At 37.8% G+C, this 26,140-nt stretch overlaps 1 protein-coding gene across 1 annotated transcript in view; it reads right to left on the bottom strand.

Annotated features, from left to right (window-relative positions):
- Positions 1–447: 447 nt before the first annotated feature.
- Positions 448–26,140, bottom strand: part of TRAPPC11 (trafficking protein particle complex subunit 11) — a 43,282-nt gene continuing 17,589 nt past the window's right edge. The window contains exons 16-30 of the mRNA XM_060778652.2: positions 24,832–24,893; positions 24,601–24,733; positions 22,908–23,038; positions 21,431–21,586; positions 20,773–20,960; positions 19,491–19,639; positions 17,062–17,183; positions 15,308–15,427; positions 14,154–14,219; positions 13,911–14,067; positions 12,566–12,677; positions 10,666–10,757; positions 8,079–8,212; positions 6,267–6,434; positions 448–1,793 (exon numbers count right to left, since the gene is read on the bottom strand). Of these exons, the coding sequence (XP_060634635.2) occupies positions 1,749–1,793; positions 6,267–6,434; positions 8,079–8,212; positions 10,666–10,757; positions 12,566–12,677; positions 13,911–14,067; positions 14,154–14,219; positions 15,308–15,427; positions 17,062–17,183; positions 19,491–19,639; positions 20,773–20,960; positions 21,431–21,586; positions 22,908–23,038; positions 24,601–24,733; positions 24,832–24,893 (1,835 nt within the window). The 3' untranslated portion in view covers positions 448–1,748. The remainder of the gene's footprint in view (positions 1,794–6,266; positions 6,435–8,078; positions 8,213–10,665; positions 10,758–12,565; positions 12,678–13,910; positions 14,068–14,153; positions 14,220–15,307; positions 15,428–17,061; positions 17,184–19,490; positions 19,640–20,772; positions 20,961–21,430; positions 21,587–22,907; positions 23,039–24,600; positions 24,734–24,831; positions 24,894–26,140) is intronic.

Here is a 26,140-nt window from a genome sequence, read left to right as displayed (position 1 = left end):
TGTTATATTGTGATATTGAGGCATCAAATTGTTGCCAGTGTTAGCCACTCTGAGTCTCTCCTCGGGGGTTGAGAAGGGCAGGGTAGAAATGTTGTAAATAAATAATGAATTCAACTCCCAGAAATCCTAACAGCTTTGTAGGCCAAAACACCAGGGGACCCACGGGCTAAGAACCACTGTTCTAAAGAATTAGTGAAAAGACGGATTTAAAAGAGACATTTGGGAAAGCCAGGCACATGTTAGTTCCAAGCATTTAAGGTAGAAAGAAGGTTCAAAGAGTGGGAAATTTGTCCTTGAAGTAGTAGAGATCTGGCAAATCACAACTGACAGGCAGAAATATATTGGAGAAGAACAAGAGTCAAAACTATGGAGGACTGCACTAAAGTAAAAGACTGGATTGCTCAAGGCTCACATTTAGCCAATAAATAAAAACACAACAATAAAAACTAAAGTTTAAATAAATTTATTAAACAATGAAAAAAATCTCACAAAAGAGCTTTTATTTACATGATTTACTGTTAATTTTCTAAATACTGCCTTACATGAACATTGAGAGGACAAATTTCCCTTAACTATTTAACTGGCATTCCACATGCAGAGTAGCCTTAATGAAGATGAGTTGACTGGGTAAAGAAGTGTTATATCTGAATGATACTGCTGCAGCTTAGTGCTTTTTCTGTAAAATGGTTTTCAAGATGAGTCATGACAGCTTACAACAGAAAGCATTTTTGAGCCAACAAATGGTAGCAGGGCTGTCCTGAGCTGCTAAAAGAAAAATCAGATTTCACAGACCCCTAACCGAAAGTTTTGCTTTATTTGTAAAAGTCCACAATATTTATAGTTTCATGACATATTTCTTCAAGGATGGCCAGTATTCCTTAGAAATAGGTGTTTCTCTGACAACAGAACCTGTGCACACCATTTCCTAGTACAGTTATCATTTGAGGCTCTTACGCTCCTAGAATGAGAGTATCTATAATACTGAATAACTGGTACTTGGAAATGCCTGTTTTTTGGCCTCTGAGTTGCACCATAGCTTAAAGTTTCCTTCAGGAACCAACAGCTTTTCAATGTTGTGTAACCCTTCTTTGATTATAAACACATCAGAAAAGTACTCTTTTCCCAGGAAACCAAAAAGGCCTCAAAAGCAACTTTAGAGTAGCCAGCAAAACACTATGAGAAGCCAACATATTTCTAGCACTAGCCATAAAATGACACATATATTCATTCAAAACATGGAAACTTCATTCCTAGATAGGCAGAGCCTACTGAGACATTAAGATATAAATGAATCCTTTTTTCTCAGATTATAAAATGTCCCCAAAATAATATTCTATATGAAAGAAACATTTAAATGCTATAAAACATGGCAGGAGGGAGCATCTGTTGCCACAAAAGCCACGTGCACTGCATCTCTAAGCAACACTGAAACCAGAATTATTTTGTTTTCTTTTTTTGCAAAGTTCACCCATATTGACCCAAAATTTCATATACATCATATATAACTCTTCCACTTAATTTTCAGGAAAATCAGAAACAAAAATAATATGTTAAATAAAAGCACCAACTTTTTTCTGTGTATTTATTTGTTAGAATCAAGTCCAGAAAGAGATGTTGCTGATATTCGTCATTGTTACCAATCTAAATGTAGTTTTTCACTTGTAACTTGAGAGAATATAGCGTATGAGAAAGAATCCGAGTCCTATATATTCTGTGCAAAATTGTTTCATTTGTGCATGGCTCTTCAGTTATGCAGCAGCAATAGAAGCATCGTCTGGCTGACGTCCCTGTGGCTTTAGAAGGAAGAAAGGACAACGTTTAGCATTTATGTTCACTCTGCAATTGTACAACCCTACAGTGCTCAATCTATGTGTCAAGAATAGGTTCAAATATTTCAGAATTAATTTAAGCCGTTAAGTATGTGGAGTGTACCAAAACATTATGTAACACGATTTTTGTTCCTGGGTTGTAAATGTCATTTTCTAATTGGTTCTACCAAAAAACATAGAAAAAGTTTATTAAACTGCAAAAACTTTGTTGCGGTCTGCACACTGAAAGGTTAAAATGGGATATATTCATTAAAGAAAATTACAAATGAAGTGCCTAAACTGAAGGAAATAACAGTACTACCATCAGCCACAAAGACCAAGTTTCTGGAGTATAACAACTACTTTCCAAGTAAGCACCACACAATTAAACAGGAAATAACACTTTCAAACTAGGAACAGATTTTATTTTCAATTTTTGTTACATAGTTTGTGCGCCAGCTGTGACTGTACCTTGAGAAGCCTGACTTGGTCACGGTGGTCCTTGCCTTGGTTATATCCAGATTGGATTATTGCAATGCACTCAATGTGGGGTTGCCTTTGAAGATGGCCCGGAAATTGCAACTTGTGCAAAGATTGGCAGCTAGGCTTCTAACTGGAGCTAATTATAGAGAGCGCACAACGCCTCTATTAAAGCAGCTCCACTGGTTGCCGATCAGCTTCCGGTCCCAATTCAAAGTGCAAGTCATCATTTACAAAGCCCTAAACAGTTCGGGCCCTGCTTATTTTCGTGACTGCATTTCCCTCATGAACTAATGCAGACTCTAAGATTCGCCGGGGAGACCCTTCTCTCACTCCCACAAGCACGGTTGGTGGGGATGAGGGAGAGGGCCTTCTCGATGGTGGCCCCTGACTTTGGAACTCTCTACCCAGGGAGATTAGACAAGCGCTCACACTGTCCTCCTTTTGCCAGTAGATGAAAACTTGGATGTTTCAATAAGCAGTCAAGAATGATTAGTCCCATTTATAAATGCCCAGTCCCTAATTTGCCAGATAAGACTCTGCTCTCTTTACCCTGCCCAATTCCCCTCCACTATAGCTTAGTGTTTGCACTTTTCCAAGCCCAGTATAAAGACTCCTTTATGCTATTTGGGTAGGGGGGTAAAGCAATCCCACCATCTACCCCTAATTATAAAGGCAGGCATTATGGCCAAACAATAGCTGGACAGGGGGCAAACAGATCCCAACACTGTCCCACCTTTAATAAGGAATTCACACCACTTTGGCACTTAGATAACACTTGAGGGGATGTCTCTTTATTTAAACCTTCGCTGCCACCATAAATCAAATGAACAGGAACCCTCTAGCTATTTAAAGATACTAGAAAGGCTTTTCTAGGACCACCAAACACTGTGTCTTTAAAAAGGGCTTCTTTGAGGGGAAACAGGAGAGGTTGATTTGAAAAGAAAAGGGACTGAATCCACAAATGGCACTTGACTCAGGCTTAAGTTTTAAAAATAACAAGGAAAGTTTATTGAAGTAAAAGTTACAGAATGAAGAGATTGCAGTTTCATGAGCTTGGCTGTTACAATTAAAGTGTTCTTGTTCTTAAAAACGTAACGGTTGCATGAGAGAATGGTTCTTTCTTGGTTACAGTTCCTATTACAAAACCCAGCTATTTCTTTCTTAAATAGCTGTAACTAGTTTGCCACAGCCTACTTCGCTGTGCAAACTTCAGGCAAACTGCCTATTCTAATCACGAACTCCTAATAGCTTCTCTAACCCTGTTCTATCTCTAACAACAACCAGAACTGAACTGAACTGACTAAAAGCAGCTTCTCACTTTCCCTCCAACAGGCTAACTCCGCCCCCCTTCTACAAACCAATCATGGCTGTTTCAGGGCTGGCCCAGGCCTAGGCCACTCCCCCTCTCTGAACTGGAGTTTTTCCCTAAACCAAAATGGCTCCTGCCGCTCCCTGCCAGGCCTTCTAAGCTGAAACTACCTAGCCTGTCTCTTCTAGGCCCTGCCACCCTGGCTGGCAAGGTAAGGGATCTTCACACCCAGCCCTTTTTGATAGCCTGGTTATGCCCATTTTAGTATCCCTGGTTCTTGGATTTTGAGCATTGATTGGATGGGCTTTTAATGCTAATGTTTTATATTTTTATGTCTATTTAACTTTTTTTTTAATTGGACAAATGCTCTAACTGACTATGTTTTTATTTTAGTTGTGTTTTTGTTTTAATTGGTTTTTTGTTTATTGTCTTATGGACATTTGGTCCCATGTAAACCACCCCAAGTCCCGAGATAGTGGTGGGGTATAAGAATAAAGTTGTTGTTATTATTATTATTATTATTATTATTATTATTATTATAGTGTAATCAAAGCAAAGTGAACAACTACTTAAGACAACCTACAATAATTGCCCAAAAGTATATTTAATGCAAACATTTCTTATTTCCAACATGCTGAAGAACTATTAAAACAATAATGATTAAGCTTAGGCTTACAAGGAAGTTTAGGTTTAGGTCATTATAGCAAAAACATATTTATAACCTTCATTTATATGTAGAAACACATTAAGCATCAATATTCATGTGAGGATTCTTTGGCCTTTTTCTTCTAACTTAATCAGTAAACAGAAGAAGAGTTTCAATAAATTGAGGATGCCTGCCATAGATGTGGGCAAAACGTCAGGAGAGAATGCTTCTGGAACATAGCCATACGGTCCAGAAAATTCACAGCAAGGCAGTTTCAATAAAGTTTGGTTCAGTGTCTGTTACATCATAGTGAGTGACAGAGGGGGGGGGGGGGGGGGACGGACGGACAGATTAGATGCCAGCTATACCGGATGCATCTTTCACCCTTTGTTTTTTCACATGTTATTTATTTAAAAGTTCAAGTAGTAAAGGCCACAATTCTATTGTCTGTTGTTTGGTAGGACTAACAATAATACCCTATCTTTAGTCCTATAGAGGAAAAGTATGCCTTATACATGGAAATTTCACAGCGTGCATCTATTGCCCCATCCAATTTTAAGAATCTCATCTAGATTTCAAAAAAATTAAAAGAGAAGAAGATTGCTACAAGCGGATGTCATGTCAAAACACCAAGGAAAATGGTTTAGTATTCAGCCAAGAACAGATTGCAACTCAGGGCATGCTTTCAGCTTCTTTGCCTTGGGCAGCAGGATTCTGTCTCCACTTGGCAGCAAATGCAGATGACTGATCTAAAAGGCGTATTGATTGTCAGAATATGCGGGACACACCCATCCTTTCTGGCTCCAATGCAATGAAGCAGAATGCAAAGTCTCTTCAGGGTGAAGGGGGATTAGGCTGGTTTTTACTATATAATTCACAGAAAAGGTTCCAACATTTTTCAAGGATTTTACTAAATTTGTCTGGACATGTCCTTTCCTAGTTGAGCCACCTGTGTAATTCCTCCCATGAATGGGGTGGGAGGGGGGCACTTGCCAACTTCATAATAGCTAACTCCACAATCACATATAATATGTATTGAATATCAATGAATGCATTAGCTTTTGACTTCATGTTCTTGCAGCTCCACTCTTTTTCTACATTATGAATAATCACGACTTGCCAGCTTGATTATTCATAAAGCAGAATAAAGATGTATTCTCATCAATGCATTTCAATGCATCCTTTTGCAAAGTGCTAAAAATAAGGATATGCAAGAAGATTTTAACCTAATTTTAGTCTACTTTAACATCAGGAGCCCCTGGTGGCGCAGTGGGTTAAATGCTGAGCTACTGAACTTGCTGACCAAAAGGTCACAGGTTCGAAACCGGGGAGCAGGGTGAGCTCCCGCTGTTAGGCCCAGCTTCTGCCAACATAGCAGTTTGAAAACATGCAAATGTGAGTAGATCAATAGGTACCACTCCAGCAGGAAGGTAACAACGCTCCAGTCATGCTGGCCACATGACCCTGGAGGTGTCTATGGACAACGCTGGCTCTTTGGCTTAGACATGGAGATGAGAACCAATCCTTGGCAGTGATTCTCAACTTGTGGGTGTTTTGGCCTACAACTCCCAGAAATCCCAGCCAGTTTACCAGCTGCTAGGATTTCTGGGAGTTGAAGGCCAAAACATCTGGGGACCCACAGGTTGAGAACCACTGCCCTAGAGTTTGACACAACTGGACTTAATATCAGGGGAAAACCTAGCATCAGGATCTTGAGCAGTAAGACATATTTTTCAGGACTGAAAGAATATTCTGATACTCCCATAGGACAATATCTGCACCTAATACCTTTTTAGAAGTCTAATTAAATAAATATAGACTATTTAATATAGAATATTGTAAGGACCAGCCTATATGACCACTGCCCAAATAACAGCTACATTCTCAAGCTTTGCAATTCAAAGGTAATTTTTATATTACTTTAGTCAGCTGATTATCTATTCAAATGTACTATCTTTAAAAATGAAATACATGCTGAAACTGCTCTATAAAAAGGGCTGCAGCCATTATTATACCTTACCTTTACAAAGATGTGTGTTGGTATAAACCTTCGAAGCATCTGATTAGTGAAAAGTGGAAACCTTAGCAGATTGATGTTCAGCGATGGCAACGGTTGATATCCAGCCATGAGAGGGTAGAAGTTGTATAACATTTCTTGTTCAGTGCCAGGAAGGATTCGCAACCTTATCTAGGAATATAGTTCAAAATCTCTAAGTAGAATCCAACAACAGGGGAAGAAGCCAGAAAAGTCTATCCTTCTCACAGTAAACAAGCTAGCTTTCCAGGTGAAGGCATTTAACATAATCATGGCCTCATACTCCCAAGGTAACAACCCTCTATGGTTATTTGGGCCACAGAGAGAGGGAAATGGAAAGAGTGTGTAAAATCATCTGCAGTGTGGAAGTTGTGAACAGAGAGAACCTTCTTTTACTCTTGTAGTACTAGAATCTGAGGTTATTCAATGGATATGAATAGTGGGAGGCAAAAAAATAAATAAATCACTAAGCCTTGAAATTCACTTGTGTTGACAGGTGATTAAAAAACAAGACTATGAATTCTGATACTTCGCCATTGTCAGACGATTTCCAAACATCTACTGAAATATGTAAGATAGCGCTACTGTGTTCTTCCCTCCCCATAGCCTTCTCGTGGCATAGACAATCTGATAGCCCGCAATGAGAATAGCCTCTGGTCTGATTCATCATGCATATTTTTAAATAGATATTGGGGTTGGGCTTAGCACAGCGGGTTAAACCACTAAGGTGCAGAAAATCCTGCCAATTGAAGGGTTGGCAGTTCAAGCTTGGGTCGGGGGGAGAGCGCCCGCTGTCCACCTAGCAGATCGAAACAGAAATGTGAGTAGAAAAATAGGTACCACTTTAAAGAGGGGAGGTAATAAAAATCTGCCCATAAGGCAATTTGACCAGGAGGATGTCTAAGGACCACAAAGCTCCTTGGCATGGAAGATGGAGTGACAGCGCACTCACCCACCCTCACTCCTGTGGCCGGAGTCCAGCACAGCCTTCAAATGCCAGAAATGCAAAAAAGATGGGAAAAACATGTATCTCTGTTTATGTATTGTCTGTCCTTGTTAATTATATAACAGCATTTAATGTTTGCTGTATATGTGTTCTGTAAACCGCCCTGAGTTCCCTCGGGGAGTTAGAGTGGAATATAAATTAAGTATATTATTATTATTATTATTATTATTATTATTACTATTACTATTACTATTACTATTACTATTATTCCCAATGTTCATACACTATAGGACACCTGTCAGGAATTCAGTTCTTGTATGTGTTTGGAAAAACAGCTTAAGACGTGCAAGCTTTTCTTTTCTCACAGGAAATATATTCCCTCCTTGTGGAGAGGAAAAGCGAGGTATAAATAAATATAATAATAGTAATGTGTGATAAAGTGTTTTAAGATTACATTTTAACTCCATGTTGATTTAAAATTTGTCAAGACAAGGGAGGAAAGCTCTAACTATTCATTTATAATTAGCCATTCCCTACTCGTTCCTAAAGCCTTGGAAATATGGATACAGATTACTTTTAATAAAAGTCTTGAAAAGTTACTTTTTGGGGCAAAATGTCATTGTGTCATTCTCTGTCAAAACTCCAGTTGTATCAGTGGTTGCACTTACTCTGACCTAGCAGAATCGTGCACAACTAGATGCATAATTTATCTTTACTAGCATACAGTGGTTGTTATAATGCAGAGTAGTGATACATCATTTTTCTTTACTAACATAAACTTGTAATGTAGATACAAAGGATGAACAGGATTCAAAACAGACACCTAAGACTAAACATATCGCAACCCATACCTGCTTAAGACCAGAAAACATAAAGGCATCACTAGGTTCCACTGACACCTCCACATCTTGAACCAAATTAGTCTTATTCTGTAGGTGATATTTTACCGGCAATGATTCTCGAACTCGACCAAATGAGGGTAGATCTTTGAAAAGAAAATGTGACAATAGTTAATACATATATTTCTGCAATCTGCATTTCTTTTTTACTTCTATCACAAGTTTTCAGGAATGTATTAGCACAGTTGAGGATTATTTTCCTCAGAGACAACAAAGATTGAAGTTGTTATGAAAAGAGATCAAGTAGAGAGGTAGCCATGCAAACACTGGCTGAAAGCAGGACTCAGAAAAATAATAATGGTTTCTAAACTGCTGTGAGGCAAATTCCACCTGTCACTCATGTGTCAGTCACTAGTATTAAGTAAAAGAGGGAAAAAATGCTATGCTACATAATGGATTTTAAAAATGGGACCAAAGTAGCCACTTTCAGCACAATTCGTTTGTAGAAAGTGAGAAGACATTGAGGGCTTAAAATTAGCAACAAGCTGATGGAAGTCAAATGGTTGGGAAGCCTATCCACAAACATGTTAAAACCAGAGTACATTAAGCCATTTATTAAAGGCTTTTTAAAAGCTTAAAACCCAAAAACTTCTCAGAGCATACATGTGAACATAAAAGAAGAGCTTCACAAGCTAAACAAGTCCAAGCAAGACAAAAAAGTGGGCAACTTTGTGGGTTTGCAAGAAGCATATGCTGAACAGAGCGAAATGTTTTTGTTTGGATTGCCATTTCTGGTCAGGGATCACTCAAGGGATCAAGAGTAGTGTAGTGGTTTGTGCCATGGACTTGGACCAAAGATACTAACTGAAATCCTTGCCAGGCCATGAAGTTTGCCAGGTGACTAGAGACAGGAACTGCTCCTCAGTCTAATTAAAGAAAGCTGTTCTTTGCCCTTTGAAGGGTGGGTTTTAAAGTGGGAAAAGTAAATAAGGCCAGTGAATAATGTATAAATGAATGAATGAAACTTTATTTATAGCCCGCCTTATCTCCCTGAAGGAACTCAGGGTGGCTTACAACAAAATAAACAGTGGCAAACACTCAATGCTGACAGTAATATGTATAAACAAATAAAAAAACAACCCAATAAATTATAAAATGACTTAAATAAACAAGATATAACACAATTCACATAGTTACAAGCATATCAAGTTTTTAAAATCTTATTAAAATCTCTAAATTTAGGCTAAAATTGTTGGAGGTGGGATGGTGAACAGTAGATTAACAGGGAGGATATTAGTAGCTAGGCGAGGGTGCATATAGATATATTTAATCCTCCTCCTCTCCATAAGCTAAATTGCATAGATGTGTTTTAAATAGATTTTTAAAGGAGAGGAAAGAGAAGCCATTTTTAATTATTTAGGGAGGGAGTTCCAGAGGAGGTCACGGAGAAGGCCCTTTCTCTCACTCCCACTAGCCACGCTTGAAATGAGGATGGGACCGAGAGGAGGGCCCCCTCAGCTGACTACAGTGCTCGTGTTTGTTTGTATATGAAGATGTAGTATTTTAAATACTCTGGGCCCAAACTGTTTAATTCCTTCTGTGGTGTTTATTTGGGGGGAGGAAAACATGACTGAAGAAGTCACTTTAGTTCAATAAAAGTTGTTCATTGGGTATGGTGGGAGTCAAAGTCAAATACATATGAAAGACACCAAAATGGGAAAAGCTGAAAAAACCCACAAATGTAATGTTCAGTATTTTATCACATACAGTCGACACTCCAAATTCGTATGGGTTAAGGACACTAAAATTCACCAAAAGTTGAAAAAACATGAATAATGATGGAGGCAGGGCAATCATCTCCTAAAATTTCTCATAGCAGGAAGTTAGGGAAACAGTGTAAGACAAACAGCAATTGCCTTACGTCTCGCCAAAATTTATGTGGCAGCTATGGTGACCACTGCCATTCTCCTTCCCAAAGTCAAAAGTTGCCACATTAATGTGTATGCAGTAGCCTCAGGAATGTGTATGGCAAATCCATGAATAATCAAATGTGCAAATGCCAAACCCAGGGATGTGGAGAGCCAACTGTTCTATGGAGAACCACCCTAGGAGCAACATGAAAAGCAAAATGTTTATGTATAAAAAAAGTCTTTGGACTGTTCCATAAATATATGACACAGATTACTCTATGGAACACAATTTGTGTTCCTAGGTTATACATGCAATTTCCTAATTGATTATATCGTTTTTTAAAAAAATATGGGACAAGTTTGCTAAACTGCAAAATTTTGTTTTTGTAGGCCATCCTGCAACATGTTTTGCTATAGTTTTTCAATGAATATTTCATTGAGTCTCAACCAATTCAACATAGTTTCTGGCAGCCACAGAAACAACATTTCTGGACTATAACTACTTTCAAAGTACAGTAAATACCACACAATTAAACAGGGAATAACACTTTCCCAAACCAGGAACCGATTTTTTTCTAATTTTGTTACACAGTGATTATTTTATGTATGTATTGAGTTGCCTGTTAAGGGCTGAAAAATGCGGTATAGAAATAAAGCAAATAAATAAATAAATAAATATTTAACATTACCTGCATTCACATGGAGTGGGATACTCTCAACAATAACATGGGGGAGTGTGATCACAGTGTTCACCACAAGTGTGCTGTTCACAGCTGAGGTCCTTTCAAGAAAATCACAGAGGAAATGTTTAGCGTGAAGTTCACTATAAAAATGACAGCAATAGATTGTAGTTTTCACAGTTGACCTCATTAGAGATCGTAACCTTTTGTAAAGTATGGTCTTCCTGAGAAGACTTAAAAACTCGCTTGAGTCAATCTTCTCCTTAGTGGTAAATATCCACCAGCATTCATGCAAGGCAATTTAGCTTCTCAACTGTTAAGACTGATATACCTGGTTATCTCTCTGAATTATTAGGAACAAAGATATGCCAATGCACAGAATACATAGCAGATCTTAGTGTTATTTTCAGTTGCCCAAGATATCTACTCTCCCATAGAATATATTGCTTTCAAATCATGTTCTCAAAAGACCAAAAATTAGTAGTTAACATAGTTGATTTATTTACAAAATTTAACATACAGGTACATTGCTTATTGGTTTTAAGTTAACTGAATTATGCTTAAAACTGTACTATACTGTGTTATACATCTGCTGCAAACAGACTCATCTATTAACAGAACATCTCTCACTGTAGCATACTGACTATACTCCTGCTCTAACTTGGCATTAACCAACTCAACTGACTTCTAACTCAAACCTCAACAGTCTTCTAACTGACTTAACTGACTCCAACTGACTGCTGATTCAAATGGATTCTAAAATGGAGTCTCACTCTGAACATTCCAAGATCAGGGTCACATGGTCTGTAGTCCCTCCCACAACCTCTAATAACACAGTTAGGGAAAAATACACACTAAGACAAATATACAATATAGTAAGAAATCTCAATTATATACATAACAAATAACTAGTATAGGAGCTAGTAGAAGGTTACTATTTCCAACACATCCATCCAAAGCCAAAACACACTGAACTAACATTTGAGGTTCTTTGTCTTTTAGCCATATATTACAGAAATTATTCCTGTTGCATTCCACTGAAGGCCCGATTCTCTGAAAGTTCTGATAGAAAAATCACAAAAGGAGCCATTCCTTGCAAAAGAAATATGCAAACATCTCAATCAAGTTGGGTGTTTGCTTTGTGTAGCTGGTAAAAGGCCAACCTACTTTGTCTGACCTTTTATCTATCATTATTATTATTATTATTATTATTATTATTTATTAAACTTTATTTATACTCCGCCACCATCTCCCCTCAGAGACTTGGGGTGGCTCATATGAGGCCAAGCCTAACGAATGCAATAAACAAATGAAATACATACAGCAAAATAGTTAGAATTAAAAATTAAAATAAAATTGAAAGAATATACCACAATAAAAACAACAACATAAAAACAGTAAGGGAAGGTCAACACAGAGGGATATAACACCAGGTATGAAGTGAAATAACAATTACAGACAAGGAATAAATCAGGATGGACTAGGCCAGATGTACAGATAAAAACAGGGGGACACAGGGCGGGATAGGAAACTGGAGCGATTTATCTGGTGGGAGGTACAGGAGGGACAAGCTATGGAGCTTAATTACCTGCTAGGAATAAGGAGAAGTCCATCAAGAAGGTACATGCTCACAAAACTTTGGATGAATTGCATTTTTGAAAGACACAACAAAGTAGAAGCTGGGATATGAGCTGTATGTGAATGTTCTCCAACAGACTCTAGTTCAAAAGATTATGAGATTTGGCTTTCAAGCTTTTTTTTATTACATAAGCCTGATAAGTCTTTCCTCTGTTTTGCTTAAATGGTATCCAGGAAGGTTTGAACGGTGGTTTGACTGTACTTCTCAATACCGAATAAAGATATGACATCAATCTTTAGGATATCTAAAGAGGTGGACAAGGATAGTTACCTCTTCCAGGTGATTACATAACATCCAGTAGCCACTCCACTCTGACCAGTCGTAACTGGTGGGCACCGAAGGCAGAAACATTCACTAGCACTCTCTCCTGTCTGTAACACAACTATCAGAAAATACAGATTAAGTATAATGTTTAAAAAATACTTTGGTACTAAATAAGTCTGAAAATCTAGTTGGCACATGCACATTCTACGAAGGTTATCCGGAAAGTAAGGTTACAAGGCACATAGCTCTTGTGAGGAATTTTGAGGGAGAAGTTGGTATCACTGCCGTGTAGTGGGAAGCTGGTGGAAGCGAACAGGAAGCACCAGTCATCAATAGCTCATTGACTGGCGTTGTGGTGGAGGTTAGAGATGAGCGTCCTCATTCCATTTCCCTCCAAGTGCACAGTTCGTGTTGTAATATGCTACCTAAATGCTAAGGGCATGAACGCCACTGGGATTCATCGCAAGATCGTTTCAGTTTATGGAAAGGATGTAATGTCAAGGCAGCATGTGGCAAAATGGGCATGGAATTTCAATTGTGGAAGGACGGAAATTCACGATGATGACAGACATGGACAGCCATCCATTGTGAATGTTATGTATCGTTCCAATTTTTAGTATATGTGTTGCCGAAGGGAGCATTTTGACTGTTGATGTGGCTGAAAAAGGCAGTGGGAGCCTTCTATGACACAGGTATCAAAAAACTCATCCCACAGATGACAAAATGTATTGAACTGAATGGTGATTATGTGGAAAAATAATGTAACACCTATGCTACAATCCATGTAAGTATTATTAAAATATAGACATTATTTGTATTTTTAAAAAATCTTGTAACCTTACTTTCTGGATAACCCTCATGCAGCGTGAACTTCGCACTTGGAGGGAAATAGAATGAGGATGCTCACCTCTAACCTTCACCACAGCACCAGGTGATGAGCTACTGACAACTGGCACTGCCAGTTTGCTTTCTCTGGCTTCCCGCTACATGGTAGTGATACCAACTCCTCCTGCGAAAATTTCCCACAAGAGCTACGTACCTTGTAACCTTACTTTCCAGATTTATTTATTTCCTTCATTTTTACCCTGCCCTTCTCCCACAAGGGGACTCAGGGCGGCTTTACATAAGCATCAATGATGCTGTCAGATAACTCTCATATTACGCTTATAATAGACTATGTAAAAACATTTGGAAAAAATATGTTCCAGGTTTTAAAGTGTTATTTGAAAGTGTGGCAATTAAAAATAACTTAAATTCCATCAAACTAAATAATAATACACATCTGTACAGACAGAAAGTATTAACCATGTATTACTTCTGTTTCTTTTTAATGGTGTGTTTAGTTTCTCACCATTTTCCACGTAAGATTCTAGCTGGTCCACTGGTGCCATAGAAGGAGAAAGCTGCAGCTGGCTGGTTACAATAGTCAGGGCCCAAGGTGAAGCACTTAGGATATCCGTCATCAGTAAAAAGGGTATGTCTGCAAAGACTTTGTCTAAATGTTCAAACTGTTGGGAAGAGAAACCAAGGGCAGGTTATTTGACTATTCATACTGTCTGTCTAGATTATTTTCTTTTAAGTTTACATCACATACCTTGGTTGAGACAAACTTAGCTGTCACATCAAAAGGAAACACTGTCTCTATAGTAACAGTTTCATCCTGTGAATGAGAGAAAATGGAAGTCATATATTTTTTTTGGAACAAGGTCACATGATGAATAGAAAAATACAATTAAAATCCTCAACCATCTGTTTTGGCACTAGTCTTCCTTGCCCAATGCTGTCTTTTAATCCCAAGTACATTTCTTCAGATTTTGTTTCATCCTATCTAAACTAGTACCTGACTTTTTGAAACTCACAGCATTTTTGGCCGCAATCCAATCAATAATTTCCATAGACAGAACTATTCCCATCTGCCCTAAAATCCCAAAACTTGATTTGGAAGATTATGAGGCCCTTCAAAGCCAGGATTTGATTGGCAGAGATAACTGCAAGGTGTGTGTGCCTGTATTACACCACACTACTGGTAAGGTTTATATATTTGTGGAATGTCCAGGGTAGGAGAAAGAAATCTTGTCTGTTTGAGGCAGGTGTGAATGTTGCAATTGGCCACCTTGATTAGCATTGAATGGCCTTGCAGCTTCAAGGTCTGGCTGCTTACTGCCTGGGAGAATACGTTGTGATTAGCTGGCCCTGCTGTTTCTTGTTTGGAATCCCCCTGTTTTTGAGTGTAGTTCTTTATTTACTGTTACTGCCACAACCTCACAACATCTGAGGATGCCTACTATAGATGTGGGTGAAACGTCAGGAGAGAATGCTTCTGGAACATGGCCATGCAGCCTGGAAAACTCACAGAAATATTAATTTTAGGCCTTTATGTACATATTACCCTTTAAAATAAAATGTTATAAGGCAACTGAATGCAGGCGAATATAGCACTTAATGAAACATGTAGAATAATCACCGGATGTCATAAACCTACACCTGTTTTCTATGCAGAATGCAAAAATAGGAAGATAAATAAAAATCTCCGGTACTATTGTTTGCTAAATTTATTTCCAGCATCATATGGCAAAACAAATCCAAATTTCAGAGATCATCATATCCTCAGAATCTTACAAGATCACAATAGAATGTATACACTGGTTACATCCATAACAGCCCTTTTCTATAACTACTAAATGCTACCTTGGACATGCTTAACAATACCTAACTGAAATGCCAAATGCTCCCGTTAGTGCAACATACCCGGTGGCACTTGCAGAGAATCTCCTTCTCCTCAATAGTTGCACTCACAAGGTAGGAAACATACACAAGGAACATCCTAGTACCAACTGTCCCACAGTGGATATATATAGTTTTTTCCAACTTTAAAACAAAAACACAAAGCAGAGAAAGAAAAGTTAGACCACAAACAAAAAAGTCAGGAATTAACTGCCGTAATAAAAAAAATCCTCTTATTTTAAAATTTAATTTTAAAGCATCATAATGTTCAGAAAAATGTGTAAATCCTTTTGAATTCTTATGTGCATATTAATCCATTGTGAACCATATGCCATTCTAGATTGCTTCTCACGTCATTGTGGGGGAAAGGACTAATTAGTTATTTTACTCCCGTTGGCGCAATGGGCTAAACCCTTGTGCCGGCAGGACTGCTGACCAAAAGGTCAGCAGTTCAAACCTGGGGAGCGGGGTGAGTTCCCATCTGTCAGCTCCAGCTTTTCATGCAGGGACATGAAAAAGCCTCCCACAGGATGGTAAAACATCCGGGCGTCCCCTAGGCAACGTCCTTGCAGATGGCCAATTCTCTAACACCAGAAGCGACTTGCAGTCACTCCTGACACACAAAAAACTTACCCAGAGTGGGGTAAAGGGCTCCAGCTGTTTTCAAGATCCCCGATTATACTAAGGTTCATGGGAGTTATAGGTAAAAACATCTGGTGGCCATTCTTGCCCAGCCTGCCTTTCATGCATTCTTGCACATATTCAAAACATGTTATTGACGCTTAAGTTTAATTGACATTAAAATAGTTGTAGAGAATTTACGTGACCCACTAAACACTGTTTTTATGGTCCTTTTTATTGTCTTCTCCGGCAATAGTACTAATACCCTTTATTTATATTCCTGATTTATTCCAAAACATGACTCAAGGCAGGCAAACTTCTTCTAAGGTCTACTGGAAACACATAGACCAATTAGAAGATCCTGATAAAAGCAAATAACTTTTAAATAGGCTTCTCTCCTGATGTTTTGCCCACACCTTTGGCAGGCAACTTCGGAAGTTGTGAGGTTTGTTGGAAACTAGGCAAGTGAGGTTTATACATCTGTGGAATGCCTAGGGTGGGAGAAAGTACTCTTGTCTGTTGGAGGCAACTGTGAATGCTGCAACTGGCTGCCTTGATTAGCACTGAATGGCCTTGCAGCTTCAAAGCCTGACTGCTTCCTGCCTGGGGAATCCTTTGTAGGGAGGTGTTAACTGGTCCTGATTGTTTCCCATCCTAGACATTCCACAGGTATATAAACCCCACTTGTCTAGTTTCCAACAGACCTCACAACCTCTGAGAATGCCTGCTATAGATGTGGGTAAAAAGTTAGGAGAGAATGCTACAAGAACATGGCCATACAGCCTGGAAAACTCACAGCAACCCAATGATTCCAGCCACGAAAGCCTTCAACAACACATTTTAGAGGCAGAAGTATATTTTTAGAAAAAACAGAAGGCATCTGAAATATATACAGCACCGTGGGTCAAAATTATTCTAAATCTGATTGTAAGTAAAAAAGAATGGAAATAATACTCTATTTAATGTAACTAACCTGTCACAGCAGTCAAATCTGCTCCACTATTGAGGATACATATGAATAAAGAAACTTAATAATTTCAATTCTTTTTTTATGCCAAAGAAATTGCTTTAATTCACACCAACCACAGCTCATTCATCAAAATGTTATTGTATCACTGTATCTTTGTATTTGTTGATCAAGTGTAAGCCATGTTTACCTTTTCACCTGGCTGCAAATCTCCCACAGGGATATCAGTAAGTAGAGCAGGATAAGAATCATCACACATTTCTGCTCCATTGAGAGTAACATGAGTTTTTTGAGTTAGGTTTGCATCCTGTCCTATAAAAAAGGGGCAAAATCAGTTATTTTATTTGTTATGTCAAACCATGGCAACACACATAGGCTTCAGGCTATTTGCCCTGCCAAAATGCAACCAAGACACAATCCAGACATAATCCACGCAGTAATCCATTGAACAAAAGCCACTACTATCTGATTTTGTTGCAAGGCAACCTCAAAATGGCAAGATTTGTCAGCCAATTTCATTGCGTGCCATCCTAAAGATGCTTCCCTAGACTTCATGCTGTTATGTTTTCAGCACAATGCAAATGTCTTTTATATTGTTATCTTTTTATCTCTTTTAAAATTGTATTATTTATTACTGTTTATTTAAACTTTTTATTGCAAACTGTCCTGAGAACATGGTTATTGGTCAGGGTAAATAAACACCATAAAGTCATTAAGAAATATTATCTGATTTTGAATTTCAGCTCTTCCTTATTTCATTTCAAAAGCTGATTTTCTAAATATAAATAAAACAAGTCAAAACATCTTGTACTGTGAAAATTCATCATGTTCTCTCCTTTGCCACAATGTATGTACTGTATATATTCGAATATAAGCCAACCCGAATGTAAGCCGAGGCACCTAATTTTACCACAAAAAAATTGGGAAAACTTATTGATTTGAGTATAAGCCGAGGGTGGAAAATGCAGCAGTTGCTGGTAAATTTCAAAATGAAAAAAGATACCAATAAAATTAAATTAATTGAGGCAACAGTAGGTTAAATGTTTTTGAATATTTACCGTATTTCAAAGAAACACAGTAAACCTACTCTGTAAATGGAAAAGTAGGATAAAAAAAACCCAATATGGTGTCAACAATAACTTAACAACAACAACAACAACTTCATTTGTATCCCACCCTATCTCCCCTTGAGGACTCAGGCTGGCTTCCAAAATAGTAACAGGCAAACATTCAATGACCATATAAACAACACAAGCCCTATATATCTATGTTTATATCTATCTAGACATCTCTCTCTCTCTCTCTCTCTCTCTCTCTCTCTATATATATATATATATGTATGTATGTGTGCGTGTGTATTTCCCCTGCAATATTTGCAAGCCCTATATATCTATATTCATATCGATCTAGACATGTCTTAATATATTTGTGTGTGTATTTCCCCCTGTAATATTTGCAAGCCCTATATATCTGTATTCATATATATCTACTTAGTCATCTCTCTATAGATAACTGTATCTATATAGAATTTGTAAAGACTTACAAACATGTAAGGGGAAAAAAATCATACACACACATACAGAAACACAGAGAGATATACAGATATATAGGTACTAGGCCTGTTCAATGCATGGTTCTAAATGGTTCTAAAGTACTTACAAAACTAAACTTCTGGTAGTGAAAATTTCAGAACTCTAAGAAAACCCTCAAAATTTCATTATAAATGGCAGTTCCTGGTTGGTTCTGTCATAAAAATTGCTAATAATGAAATAATAATTAAACTTTGAAAGTTTTCTTAGAGTTCTGAAATTTTCACCACCAGAATTTTAGTTTCGTAAGTACTTTAGAACCATTTAGAACCATACACTGAACAGGCCTAATAGTACATCTATATATTTATCAATATCTATATAGGATTTGCAGAGACTTGCAAACATGTGGGGGAGAAATTCATATATAAAATAATGTATACATATAGATGCAGATATACAGGTACATGGAAATCTCTAGAGATCTATATGTATATAGGATTTGCAAAGACCTGCAAACATGGGGGGCAAAATCATATATGAAATTAATGTATATAGATAGATACAGATAATATATAGGTGCACGGGGATTGCAAAGGCTTGCAGGGGGAAATGCCTATATATCTGTAGGAGATATTAACAAATATTTCAGGGGAAAAGGCTTTTATAGAATTAATTGATATTCCTGACTTGCAAGGACTTCTCTCCCTCTCAAGCGTGGGAAGGTGGATTTGGAAAAGAAAACACACTGATAAGGGAGGGGGAAATGAGAGAGAAACAAATAATATATTGCAAGCAATGACCTCCAGGCTCCGCTGCCCGGCTTGACCCCATTATAAGTTGAAGGAGGCTTTTTCTGCCCCCAAAAAAGGTCTGAAAAACTTGGCTTATCTTTAAGTATATACAGTAATTTAAATTAGATTCTGATGTACAATCTAATTTGTCTTCAACCATTAAGTCAACTATCTAGTTATTCTCATGCCAGGAATTTCAGCTGTACAGGATATGGAAGCAACATTTAATCCCTTCTGTAATCAGATCATCTCACTCCATGGAAACGGTGAACTAACATCACATACAGGATAAATACCTGGTTTTAAGCCAGCTGTAAGCTTTACGTCTTTGGCAACTGTCTTCTCGTGTGACTGGATTGTCACAATCAAACAGTACATTTCGTTTGTCAGGGCAGGAGGTTCATGGCTAAGCTGCACAGAAATATTTGGCACTCTAGAAATGATCCTTTAATAAAAAGAAACAGAAAGAAGTCAACTGTGTGTGGCAATGTAAACATCCTTTACAGACTGGTTTTATGACCTCCTGTGGCAGTCAGAATGTAAACCTGATAGCAATTCATGCAAAGCAAGTCAGATAAATCAAATTTTATTCTTCAGTGTTCCCTCACTTATCACGGGTGTTACATTCCAGAACTACCTGGAAAAACAAAAACAATATTTGGGGGGGGGGGGGGGGTTCCTAAATAAATAGCTAAATCCTGGTATCATAAACCTGTGAATGAGTGGGAGAGTTTTCAATATCCTGGGCTGCTGATAAATTTCAAATGCAGCTTTCTGAAAAGACCTACTCACTTATATAGATAGGTGGATAAACTCCTGTTTCCTTTTATCATCTGAACATATAACTTATCAATAACAGTCCCACAATGCAGTATTAAAGGAGCAGTTAAAACCGCTGAGCTGCTGAACTTGCTGACCAAAAGGTTGGCGGTTCAAATCTGGGGATCAGGGTGAGCTACCGCTGTTAGCACCAGCTTCTGTAAACTTAGCAGTTCGAAAACATGTAACTGTGAGTAAATCAATAGGTACCACTCATGCAGGAAGGTAACAGTGTTCCATGCAGTCATGCTGGCCACATGACCTTGGAGACGTCTACGGACAACGCCGGCTCTTCGGCTTAGAAATAGAGATGAGCATCAACCCCCCAGAGTCGGACACAACTAGACTTAATGTCCAGGGGAAACCTTTGCCTTTTTAATGTAGTATTTTGATAGAAGTTATCAAAATCCCCTTAACTACTGTGCAGTTTTAGTGTTCCAATTTTACAAATGGGAAGGCAGGTCTGATTTGCTAGCCAGCATGTCTGTGTTTATATAGGTAATAATTTAAATGTCTTGAATGTCCAGAACACCAAGCTGTCATACTGTACATGTTTTTGTATGCTGTGTTCTCAAATCATCTTGCCAATTTTTTCTTAATAAATAGCCTCATTATTCAAGTATTCCAGAAACAGAAAAACCACTCAAGATCTTTGTTTTCAAATGGTGCAAATGCCAAAGAAAAATACCAACTGTATTTATCACTGTAATTAAAACGTTTGTATGAGGAAGAACCTTACAAGTGCCCATTTCTACTTACATGGTGCTGGCCTGAACAGTGAGACTGTCCCAATGAACTTCATTATCTGGAAGTTTAGGTCGCCTCTTGAAGGATCGAGCTGCCAGCAATGCTTCTTGAGCGGAAGCCGCATCCCCGCCTCCTCCATGCCAGTTCAGAATCACACATCTGCCGGTCTCATTGCCTAGAAGCAAATCCACTGATGTGATCTGAAATACAGAAAGCATCAACGCGATTTCTGCCTACATCCATTTTAATGCATTGTAAATACACACAAAATCTATTTCCAGATTGGTATTAACTTAAAATTGGGCCACAATCATCATTACGGTGCCTGTCCTCAGTGAAGCTCTGCTGATGAAAGGCAATATTCTGAAGGGAGTGTGTGGAAAGCCAGTTTGATCCTTTGGAAATAAGTACCCAGCAATTTCTGACTTTTTCAATTACAACCCATGGACAATTTATTAAAAGACTGTCAATATTTCAGTATGCTTATTCTAACAAATTGAGTTTAACAAGATTTAATTTTTCCATGCTGATATACATAAAATTGCAAGATTGAGAACACTGAGAAATGCTATGTCCCATATTTCCTGTGAACTCCATATTATTATTTTATTATTATTATTACTCAACAATGTCATGAAACAGTGTTTTCATATATCGGTTAAAGGCTTACCTCAATCTTCTTTCCCACATCCTCCGTTTTTGCCACAAATTTGAAAGTGAACTTCTTTGTCTTGCCAGGGATAAGACACAATGTCTCCTGTGTGGATGATTCCAAGGTTTCACTTTTTTGATAGACTTCTTCCATCACACAATACTGGTTGTATTCCTATGAAGGGAAAGGGGAGAAGAATAAACCATCTGTAACGTAAGAATGTCTGACTCCCTTTAATTATGTAAAATCCCTTTATGCTTTTCATAGGTAAGGATTTTAATAAACTAGCTTTCAATTAACGATAATGTAAAAATGCACATTAAGCTCTTTAACATAATATCCTTCCCAAGAAGCTAGGATGGCTGCAACTTAGCTCTATGGGCTGTATACCAAACCCAATGATATTTTTATGCAGATTTGCACAGGACTTTACTGTAAGTAAACCAGCTAGTTAGACCAGTCTTCGTCAGATGCATTGAAGTGATGTGGCTTGTAACCCAATACTTCTGGAAGGCAGTATTTTGCTCTCTCTTAAGGACATAAAGGATTTTCTTAATATGCAAAATTTTGATCCAAAAACCTAACAACGTAGGTGGCAAATTCCATCTTAAAAGAGCAATTCTCTTTTTTCTGAAAGGAACTGTTCTGTAAGATGGTTCCTGATGCAACCGATACGTATCACTGAGAACAGTGGTTCCCAACCTTTTTTTGACCAGGAACCACTTTATCAGGGACCACTCTCCAACGTTAGTACCAAAAGGGTTACGAATCACTTTTTGGTCAACTTCAGACTCAGTTTGGTTATTTGGGGTGCTGATTCAGAAAATGGCATGGGATAGACCACATCAGCTCTAGTTTCTGATACAAAATATATGTCATCCAGCAGTCGCCGTCTGCTTGCCCACAGAAAACCATATTTAATAATCTGTTGTGGTAGTAGTAATTTTTTATGAGCAGTCAACCTCTCTCCTCCTGACATCTCATTGCCTCATCACTATAAGAGGGTTTCAAGACCAGTCAATCTCGTTGCCGTGTGGTTTCAAGGCAACAGCGTTGTAATGGTGAGGCCACAGATCATGTTTTCATTCTTGCGGACCACAGGTTGGGAACCACTGACCTAGACCAATTTGGCAGCACACATAGTCCTTTTGCTCCTCTTTTTGTACAAACAAATCTGATCATATTTTGTTAATTATATTCTGTTTTGTCCAAGATAGGACACTATTATTATTAGCTTCCTAACAAGTCAGGATTTAAAGCCATGATCGGAGGGGTTACCCTCCTATTCTAATGTATGTCAAATCTGTTACAATTTCTGGCTGAAACAAAAGGGAGGCTATACTAAACTGAAGAATACTTACATATTGCAACTTTATTAAGTAAATACATGATTGTACAGTCTGCTTTTGCCGAATTAAAATGTTTGGCAAAAGTGTAATAATCTGTTAAGAAAACATTTGTTTTTGTTGGAAGAACATTTTTTTAAAAAAATTACCTGATTATTGAAACTGACACACAGCTTAGAGAACTGGATAGGATGAGGGCAATCAGCTTTCAAGAATATATCAAACTGAACTGGTGAATCAATGTGAAAACTTGGAGAGAGAAATTTGGCTTTGCATTGCACTAAAATTTGGGACAAAAGAGAAAAAAACACAAAAAATACAACGTTATTAAAATGACTTGTGAAATTAGAATATTAGCCCAGCAACAGATGAGCTTTGCTAGATTAGATAAGAACATAAAAGTTTTTATGATGTTGTGTTGTGTTTATTTTATTTTTGATATTTTTAATTTTGTTTTTTGATTTTACTTTATTGCACTGTGTTTTAATCTGTGTTTTTTCAGACCTGTCCCTCGGAGAAGGAGGTCGGGTATAAAAATAAAGTTGTTGTTGTTGTTGTTGTTGTTGTTGTTATTATTATTATTATTATTATTATTATTAACTTTGTGCTAGCTCAGGAAACTACAGCTCTTCAGATTTCCAAAATCTTAGTTTGGGCAATGATGAGGAATGTTAAGAATTGTAGTTCATTAATGCGGTACTTCAAAAATATTAAATTAATGGAAAACCTATTCCTCCTCTGTCTGAAGGTAAAAAAAAAGTGAACTCTACTGACATGATATGAGAAGTTGATTTAGGTATAAAACGTCACAACATCTACCGTTCTATTGAAGCAGCAATGATTGCTGAAAATGTAACCATTTCCAAGTGCAAGATACTGTACAATTTTCTACATAGCAAACATTTCCAGTGTACCTAATGCTATCTTCTTTCTGAACCAAAAATACTTATTATTGCTTTAGACCAGGGGTCCTCAAACTAAGGCACGGGGGCCGGATACGGCCCTCCAAGGTCATTTAACTGGCCCTCGCTCAGGGTCAACCTAAGTCTGTAATGACTTGAAAGCACACAACAACAACAACAACAATCTTATCTCATCAGCCAAAAGCAGGCCCACACTTTCCATTGAAATACTAATACATTTATATTTGTTTAAAATGTTCTTCATTTTAATTATTGTATTGTTTTAAGTATTTTTTGCACTACAAATAAGATATGTGCAGTGTGCATATGAATTCATTCATGTTTTTTTCAAATTATAATTTGGCCCTCCAACAGTTTGAGGGACTGTGACCTGGCCCTCTGTTTAAAAAGTTTGAGGACCCCTGCTTTAGACTGTGGACTACTATACAGATTTGAATGCTGCTATTTTCAAAAAGCTGCTATTTTCCTTTTCTGGGTCATTTTAATGGATATCTGAACACAATTCAGAAATAGAGTTTCTGTACCATGTTCAAATGACCCATAGAACAGGCCACTGAGAAGGGAGAAAAAGCAAATATAGCATAGCTCATTTATTTCCCAAACCAATGAGGGAACTCATTCATGACAGTATAATCTATGGTTGAATTTTACAGGATCATAAAATAATATTTGCCCTTCTTAACATAGACAGATTTTTTACAAATATATGAGAGAAAAGTTTATACCGTCCTTCAAGTTAATTTACTAGGGAGAATCCTATACAATCTGAAAAACTGATTTGCATACTAAAAATATAAATTACAGTATTGCAATATATCAGCAAATGTTTACTGCATTAAAACATACATTTTATTGTTTTGATGATCATTATGCACACAAATGTATGGCTTTTTGTTAAAATAAATAATTTGATACGTACCAAATGGTACAAACTCTTGCACTTCTATGGTAAAAATGTTACTGCCTGACAGAGAAACTCTATCAGCCCACAACTTCTGTGCAGCTTTCACAGAAACAGGATCACAGTCAGGTTCCGGATCTGGATTCTCGTTCTGAATTCAAGAAAAGGTTATATAACTTGATTAGTTCTAGACGTAGAACACGCATGTTTGAGGTACTATGTTAAACATATTACATTTTACATACTGACCATGAGAACCTTGATAAGATTCTTTTCTATCCGAGATTTTTGATCTTCTTTCAAAGTAGATGCTAATGAAAATAAAGAAACATTCATTTATAAAGATTTTCATTTTATTGAAATATTTACATTTTTTTGTCGTGTTAGGAGCGACTTGAGAAACTGCAAGTTGCTTTTGCCCCAGATGTAAAGATCTCAGAGAGACTACGACCTATTTTCAATTTATAATGTAGGGTTATTTGCTATTACAGGTTGGAAAATCTGCAAAGGATCACGTCTTCCCTAACAATTTCTTCCCCTAAAGTAGAGCACATTACCCTATTTAGATCCCACCTTTCTCTACCTCGAAGGGGGCTCAAGGAAGCTTTATACAGAGGCAACTATTCAATGCCTTTGGACAACATACAGTTAAAATACATTTACATTAAAATTTAAAATAATGCACATTAAAACATATAAAAACATTACATTTACTACTAAAATCATGTCATCCACAATCATAATCCGGAGCCGTTCCAACAATCATTGCACATATTCCGTGGCTGTTATTGCACTATAGTTACTTCTCAAAGGCTTGATCCCAAAGCCAGGTTTTTACTTTCCTTCTGAAGTCCAGGAGGGAGTAGGCTGCTCTAATATCACTGGGGAGGGAGTTCCACAGCCGAGGGGCCACCACTGAGAAGGTCCTGTCTCTCGTTCCCACCAGTTGTGCCTGCGAAGGAGGCGGGACCAAGAGCAGGGCCTCCTCAGATGATCTTAATCTTCGAGGTAGTTCATAGGAGGAGATACATTCAGACAGGTCCACCAAAGTAGCAACTGAGATAGCAAATGGGTGGCCCAACAATACCAAGGCAGGCTGGGACTCTCAGAAGTCAACAATCCATAGTTATCACAAAAGCTTGTGGCTCCTTACTAGCAAAACACCCTCTCAAACCCATCACTTCAGGGACAGGGAACACATCATAGCAAGCAACCGTCCCTTCCCAGAGCCCCATCCTGGATCCCAACCTCAGACAGAAAGGCTGGCTTTTCAAACGTCGTATTAGCACCCTTTCATTCTTTAGTTTGTCTAGTCTAAGCATGGGCAAACCTTGGCCCTCCAGGTGTTTTGGACTTCAATTTCCACATTTCCTAACAGCCAGTAGGCCCATGCCTGTTCTAGCCTCTCCTGCCCCTTCTGAAGTAGATTTCAAGACATTTCTGTTTTGTTTCTTTGGGCTAATTCTAACCAAAAGAATACAGAGGGAAACTGTCTCTTGGCATGTCAAGCCTGCATGAACTGTTCTAGACTCTGAAACTAAGAAATTATTCTTTTAAA

The sequence above is a fragment of the Anolis sagrei genome, chromosome 5 (genome assembly GCF_037176765.1).
Source record: "Anolis sagrei isolate rAnoSag1 chromosome 5, rAnoSag1.mat, whole genome shotgun sequence".
Taxonomy (NCBI): Eukaryota; Metazoa; Chordata; class Lepidosauria; order Squamata; family Dactyloidae; genus Anolis; species Anolis sagrei.
This window is presented reverse-complemented; position numbering and strand designations above follow the sequence as displayed.